The following is a 7,033-nucleotide window of genomic DNA, read 5'->3' on the forward strand; positions in this document are numbered from 1 at the left end:
GCGGAAGAGTGATGTTTAACATGGGAAGCCACAGCACTAATGCAGGTCAAATCGTGCTAGTTATGATGCGCATGGTGGAATACAGATGAACATTAACCAACTTGATGCGAGACAAATGGAGTTAGATTGGACCACAACATTCTGCTGCAGAGTAACAGAGGCCTAAACCGAATAATCGGCAAGTTTGAACATTTGTGCCCCATGTACCGGCCAATTTACTTATGTTGTTATGCAACCTCACCTTAGCGTCAGTTTTCCAAATGTAGCATAATCACCAATGACTATTAATAATCTACAAAAAAACTTCATGCACTTCCCAGTCATTCTGACATCTTCAATTAAAGAGAAGTCACTTAACCTCTTTGATAGGGGCTTTTGAGCTCTACAGATGAAAAGAGCTATTATCACACTTCCTATCAATTCCTCTCACACAAACAATGTAGCACTAAACTTTCATATAAAACTCATTTCATTCACAGACCTCAGAAAACCTGACCAGGAGGGAAGATATAAAGTTATTCTTAGTGCTTATGATTGTGGCATCATTAACCAGCCCTGTTTACAGTCTTCCCTCTTAAAACTTACCCATTAATAAATAATTAATTATTATTATTATTGCTACTACTACAACATACAGCCCACGGAAGCATGAAAGTCAGGAATGGTAAAAACAGATTACTAACATTATCTCCCTGGCAATAAAGGATCATTTCTTTCAGTATATTCTCTCTCCACTATAATTTTTTCAGCCCTTTATGTAAGGTTATTGTAGAACAGTATAGTAGTTTTCATGTTCTCAACCTAAAAACAATTTAAACTTTAAAAAAAAATTAGATTTTATTCTTCATTTTAGACGTCTCCACATGAACTATAACCAGTTTTCAAATGAGTGGCTTTCAAAAATGTTCCGATTTAAGCCAACACCGCAAACATAGTGCATTTTGATCATTTTAAAAAAAACAAACAAACAAACAAAAACAAAAACCACACACACAACTCCCTATTTGTTTGACAAATGAATTGGAGTCAATTCCTCAAACACTCTATACAGATTTAGTTATTCACTTGCTTTTTATTTCCAGAGAATAGGCTTTAACGTGCAAATTTGTGTATATGACTATATTACATTTTAGCCCTCTGATTGTCGTTTCTTCACATTCAAACAAATATAATAAAATTGACAAGCCAGATCATGACTGCGATGCAAACAAATTCAACAACCAATGGAGCCTAATCAGATCATTTCATCTAACTAATAAATACATAAAAAAAAATAAAGCATAAAGTTTTGTTCCACCCTGTATGTTTTCAACACTTGACTGCTAAGATGCATGCTAAACACAACCAGCTACAGTCTGGAGAATGGATAAGCCCAAAGCTTCTCCTCTCAGTTACCTACCCAACATTTGGCAGCCCAACAATGCCGATTTTCAGAGACGTCCCAAATCTTCCAATGATTGGATGTGGCTTAACCCCATCATCACCTCCCTTTTTGGGGGGCATCTGAAATGACAACGTAGAAAACGTTTAATGTTTGGAGCCTGGTTCCCCGCCCCCCAGTTCCTTTCTAGTCCCTCAAAGCCTACAACAGGCAGCGTGCGGACGCCCCACACACGTTTCCCTTCCCAGAGAGATTACAGGTACCTTTCTGGGAGCCATAACTACAGGACACCGCAAGCAGAAGCAGCGGCCGGGCACAGAGCAGCGCATGGCCCCCTCACGCAGCACAGAGACCTCGCGTGGCTGAGAAGGTGGATTTGGCTGCTGCAGCTTCTGCAAATCCCCTGCAAAGGCTGAGCTAAAAATAACCGGCTCAGAGACTAAGAGGGGGAGCGAAGTTTAACACCCCTCCCCCACTCGGCCTGCCCGAGGCAGCTACCGCCTCCCGCTCCGCTTCCAAGCCTGACGCGTGCGGATGCGAGGGGCACGGCGGGGACTGCCGGGCGGGCACTGGCCCAGCTGGGCACCGAGTCGTGCGCCTAGGGACGGCGAGGCCGAAGCGCCCCACGCGAGGGCCGGGCGCCGCTCCCTTGCCGCTGCCCAGAGAGCCGGGCAGCGGCCCAGCGGAGGAGGCGGCCGCCAGCCGGAGGCGCGCTGCTGCCCCTTACCCCGGCCCGTGGGAGGCGGCTGAACCCCGGCCCACACCGGGGCAGCTGACCGAGGGGTGCAGAGCTGCACGAGGCCTGCTCCGCGGCCCCCCCCCCGTTCCCGACGGGCCGGAAAGGAACCGGTGCGGCGGTGACAGCACCCAGCTCCCCCGCGGTAGATGCCGCCCGGGGCGGGGGGGGGGGGTTCACCTTGCTGAGCTGAGGGGGGTTTAGATTTACACCGTCCCCGCCGGCCTCAACCACGAGAGCGCGAACAGCGCGGCCACGCACGCTCGCACCCCGGCAGCAGGCGGAACAGGCGGGGCCCGCGGGGACGCCCAGAGAGGAAAGGTCACGCCGAAGGAGGGGGAGCCTCGTGCTCGCACGGGCGTTGAGGGAGGCTCTAGCGGCGGTGGAGGCGTCAGGCGCTGGCTCGCCCTCGCCCAGCCCGTGTCTGGGGCGCGCACGGTTCGGCTCCCGCCCTGGGCAGCTGGGCCTGTCACGGGCTCCAGCCGGAGCGGCTCGCCCCCCTGCTCCGGCCCCTCTCTAACGTTACCTATTAAGCGTTTCCTGCAGCCCCGTGCGTGGCCAGAGACAGACGCCTCCCTGCCCCTCCAGCCGCAGAGCTCTCACGGCAATAAAAACTACTTCCGTACGGGGACGGCAGCTGGCCTCCGAGAGCGAGCACCGAGGCAAGGGGAAATTACTCCCAATTCACAGTGCCGCAGAGGTCAGGCGCCTCGGGTTCTTTGTATTCAAAACTAGTGCTTGGTAAACTGCCTGTCACCCCTCACCTGCGGCAACCAACGCTTGCTGCTTGCTGCCTTCGTGGCCGGCTGGTCCCGCGGCTCTGGGGTGCAGCGGGGTGTTTCCAGATAAGATTGTAGAAACCGGGTCCTGGCTAGTCTGCAGATCCCAGGGCATTTTTCGTAAACAAACAGCCGTGAGTCCTTCTATGATGTCCCCTTCCTTCCCCCGCCCAGCCCTGTCACCCAACATTGGCAGAGCGCTGCTTGCCAGGCTGCTATGCAATGCAATCCAATGATACTGTTCTTATGTAGTTGGTAAAATGCTTTCGGATCCTTGGGGATGAAAGACACTATACATATGCTATAAAACACTGGATTATGGGTACTATGTAAATTATTAAATATTTTTACTCTAACTCACTCCTTATTTCTACTTGGGATGGCTGTGGTTCAGTGCACACTTTTGCTCACCGGACTTGACTTCCTGTTCAGATGCCCTGGTAGAGTTGTTCTGTACTCTCTTTTCAACTCAGAACTCCTTGGCTCAGCTTCGATTTAGTCATTTTTTATAGACAATCACCCAAGCAGTGGGCATGTTTCACACTACTACAGAGAGAAGGCTGTATAGTGTGAATGCTGCTCAGAATCCATTTTATAATGCAGGGGTTCTCAAACTTGGGGTCGGGACCCCTCAGGGAGTCACAAGGTTATTATATGGGGGGGGTCACAAGCTGTCAGCCTCTACCCCAAACCTTGCTTTGAATCCAGCATTTGTAATGGTGTTAAATAGAAAAAAAGTGTTTTTCGTTTATATAGGGGGGTCGCATCAGAGGCTTGCTATGTTAAAGTGTAAAAGTTTGAGAACCACTGTTATAATGCTTGCTGAGTTTCACTCATTAGGAGAAAGACTCACACTTTTACATTACATGTGTTTATCATAGCTCATTTTTGATGAAGGATTTTGCTCTCTGGGTTTTAATGAGATTTAAAATCTCACTTTTAAAAAAATTTCTCCTATACAGACCCCAACTCCTCAAGCACTTTCCACAGAAAATTCCTACTGAAGCCAATTTGTGCTCTCAAATTGTCCCAGCTTCTTGAGATCAGCCTAAACCTTAAGGGTATGTCTACACTGCCATGTAAGATCAGAGTTAGTGGAACTCAAGTCCATGGACCCTGGGTTTGCAAGCCTAAGGCTTGAATGTACACAGTGCACATGCACCCTCAGTTTAGAATTTCAGGACTCAGGCCCAAATCCAGGGCTCCAATGTCTACACTGCAGTATGCAGATTCAAGTCAAACCGGCATAACCCAGGCTTTCTAGTGCTCTCCCCAGCTGTGACCACTCTGGTTTGAGATGGAGTGTGGGGAAACTGAGTGCCCACTTCATGCGTTACAGGAAATTATCGCAGCTCACCAACACTTCTTGTTGAGACGTCTTTTAGATCTGCGTGCTCCCAGCAACAAAAGCCAGCCACATGAAGGAGTCACCATTTCAAGAGCTTCTCTTGCTTGCTTTCACTCCTGTTTCTGCTAACAGATAGAGCATCCATAAGACGCTGGTGGACATTCTGACAGTGTTTTCTGAGCTAACAAAGGTGCCTGGTGGAAAAAGGGGACAACATGGACATGAAAGAATTGAACTGGCTGATGCTGCTTGTGACTCTTGGTATAGCTGCTGATGCCCTCGACCAACACTTCTGGAGCAGGGCCACAAGCACAGACTGGCGGGATTCCATCACCAGGGATGACCAGCAATGAGTCCAGCACTTTTACATGAAGAAAGTTACATTTCTGGAGCTTGTTAGCGGCTTGTCCCAAACCTTCAGTGTCAGGACAGACAAATGAGGGCAGCCATACTGGTCCAGAAACAGGTTGCTATAACCATCTGGAAACTGGCTATCCCAAACTGTTACACGTCTATTGCCAACCATTCAATGTTGGAATGTTGCCAACCATGTGTTAAGTGGTCGCAGAGGTTTTTGAGGCAATCAGGTATGTGATTTATCCAAAGGTAGTGGGCATAAACAAGATCCCTGAAGTAACTGCTAGTTTTGAGAGAATGGGATTTCCAAAATGCATAGGGGCCATATATCCAAATCACGTGGCCATAATTCATCCTCCCCAAAAAGTACTAGCACGTAAATCACAACGGGTACTACTCTATTATTATGAAGGCCCTTGTATGTGCCAACATGGGCTGCACTGGAAAGGTTTGTGATGCCAGGGTTTTCCACCCATAGGAGTCTACATTAATGGACAGGTTGGGACACTATACCCACTGGATGGCATTGTCATAAATGGAGTAACCGTCCCCAGTGTTATCCTCGGGGACCCCAAATACCCCCTTTTGCCTTGGCTTATGAAACTATCCTGATCTTAGCCTGGTAAAAAGGTTTAATTACATCTCAGCAGGTGCAGAATGGTGATTGAATGTGCATTTGGTAGTCTTTAATCTGGCTGGCGCTATTTATAGAAACATTTGGATTCCAGTGTCATCCAAGCTGTTTGCATTATTGTGGCTTGCGGTGCTCTACACAATCTTTGTGAAGCCAAAGGTGTGCCATTTGCTCCTGAATGAAACTGTGACAGTAATGGATTGCTGAATCAATACACTCAACTATAAAGTGCATCTATCACAGCTTGGGCAGGACAGAGCTGTCACATCCATTAAACAGACTGGGGCAACCACCCTGGGCCCTGCACTTTGGAGGCCCTGCATTTCAGGACGCAGAGTCCAGGGCGGCCTGGGGAGGTTAACAGGGGGCCTGGCACTGGCAGCAGTGAGCGACCTAATCCCAGCCCACGCTGCCACCTCCTGGTGTCGGTCAGGGAAGAAAGCTGCAAAGAGGCGGAGTGGAGGTGGGAAGAGGGGGGCAGGGGCTTGGGGTAAGGGGTGGAGTGGGGGCCCCCCCTGCACACCCCTAGGGATAGCCCTGGGGCAGGGTGTACCCAGGCAATACCAAGCAGGGATGCTCTGTTCTCTCACATTACAGACTTGCATGGGCCAATGAAAAAAGGGATAATAGTACATTTATGAATGTTTGTGAAATGTTTACAGTAAATGAGGTACTGTCTCCCTCCCTCCCCCCCATTTCATTATGTATTGTGAAAGGGAGGGTTGATTGTCATGCATTGTTCCTACTGATGACAGGACTGTTTATGAACTGGGTCTGAGGGGAATTGATAGCCATTCATAAGTACAGTGCATGGCATGACTTCTTATGAAATGGGGAGGGGATATGTGGCAACAATTGAGGATTTATAGTGTGGCTTGATGTAGAGAAATGCATTGAGAAATACTGTTTGTATACAACTTTCCAGTTGTCTTTTATCATGTTTACCTTTTATAATGTGTATAGCAAACAGTATGATGCGATGCAGTGACAGCAATAACATTTCTTAATAAAATAAAAACAAATGTTTATTTTTGAACATGTATTAGAAAACAACAATATTAAATCATTGCCAGGCAGACCAGCTGCCATTACAACACCAGTAAGAAACCAACACCAAAACCTTTAAACAAAAACATAGTGCATGAACAGTGCAAACAGTGAAACCATTTCCAAAAAATGAATGCCCTACTGTTGCATGTCCCTTGCCTCTCCCTCATTCTGCTTTCCCTTCCTTTCATGTTTAGCACATACTTGCATCTGTAAATGCTTCCATTCAGCGATGCAAGGGTCTGCACCACAATGGAAGCATGAAGTGGGTGAGAGAGACTGCACGGGGTGGATAACTACATGGTGTAGATTTGCTGTGCCCAGCTGCTAAGTCCCAACTGCACTGTCCACTCAACCATGGAATTGTCCAAACATGGTACTGTGGAAGGGACTCAAAACATGCTGTGGGTGCAGCAGGAGCCTGTACCATGGCAACCACAAGCATAAGCATCCTATTGAAACAGTTCTTTCTGCTGGAATCTGTCTTCTTCCCTCAGCTGATGTTCCTGCTCTAGAAACTGTGCTGCAAGCCTCTTCCTTCATGCTGAAAATCTGTCCCTTGCTTTGCAGCCAGTCTGTGTCTTTCCACCTGCCATGAATTCTTCTCCCTCTGAAAATGGACCTGTTTATTGGTCCTCTCTAGAATGTCAGCCATCAGTTCATCACAGAACCAATCCATGACAGTTCTGCATCCCAGGGACTTGCAGCCATGGGCCTGCACTGCCAACGTGGAAGGACCAGCAAAGATTGA

At 48.1% G+C, this 7,033-nt stretch overlaps 2 protein-coding genes across 6 annotated transcripts in view; one reads left to right on the plus strand and one right to left on the minus strand.

The window, feature by feature from the left end:
- The window catches only part of OLA1 (Obg like ATPase 1), a 192,213-nt gene extending 189,436 nt beyond the window's left edge, over positions 1–2,777 (minus strand). Inside the window, exons 1-2 of one of the 5 annotated variants that reach the window (XM_043505304.1) lie at positions 2,644–2,777; positions 1,400–1,503 (exon numbers count right to left, since the gene is read on the minus strand). In XM_043505304.1, the coding sequence (XP_043361239.1) occupies positions 1,400–1,503 (104 nt within the window). In that variant the 5' untranslated portion in view covers positions 2,644–2,777. Of the gene's footprint in view, positions 1–1,399; positions 1,504–1,644; positions 2,005–2,108 lie in introns of those variants that run through there. The other 4 variants (XM_038421603.2, XM_043505305.1, XM_038421604.1 and 1 more) reach the window with 4 other exon arrangements.
- On the plus strand, positions 1,916–6,748 carry LOC119863515 (translation initiation factor IF-2-like). The gene is made up of 3 exons (XM_038422066.2): positions 1,916–2,116; positions 2,322–2,817; positions 3,859–6,748. The coding sequence occupies exons 1-3, from the start codon at positions 1,916–1,918 to the stop codon at positions 4,035–4,037; spliced, it is 876 nt and encodes a 291-aa protein (XP_038277994.1). The 3' UTR covers positions 4,038–6,748.
- Positions 6,749–7,033: the final 285 nt, after the last annotated feature.

The sequence above is a fragment of the Dermochelys coriacea genome, chromosome 11, assembly GCF_009764565.3.
Source record: "Dermochelys coriacea isolate rDerCor1 chromosome 11, rDerCor1.pri.v4, whole genome shotgun sequence".
NCBI classification, from domain to species: Eukaryota; Metazoa; Chordata; order Testudines; family Dermochelyidae; genus Dermochelys; species Dermochelys coriacea.

What these genes read in the sequence shown, in the direction of transcription:
- LOC119863515 (XM_038422066.2), top strand. Translation starts at nt 1,916, where the DNA reads ATGCGAGGGGCACGGCGGGGACTGCCGGGCGGGCACTGGCCCAGCTGG. An exon ending in GCTGCCCCTTACCCCGGCCC is followed by an intron (nt 2,117 to 2,321) that starts GTGGGAGGCGGC and finishes AGGGGGGTTTAG; the next exon opens with ATTTACACCGTCCCCGCCGG. An exon ending in CAATTCACAGTGCCGCAGAG is followed by an intron (nt 2,818 to 3,858) that starts GTCAGGCGCCTC and finishes TCTCCTATACAG; the next exon opens with ACCCCAACTCCTCAAGCACT.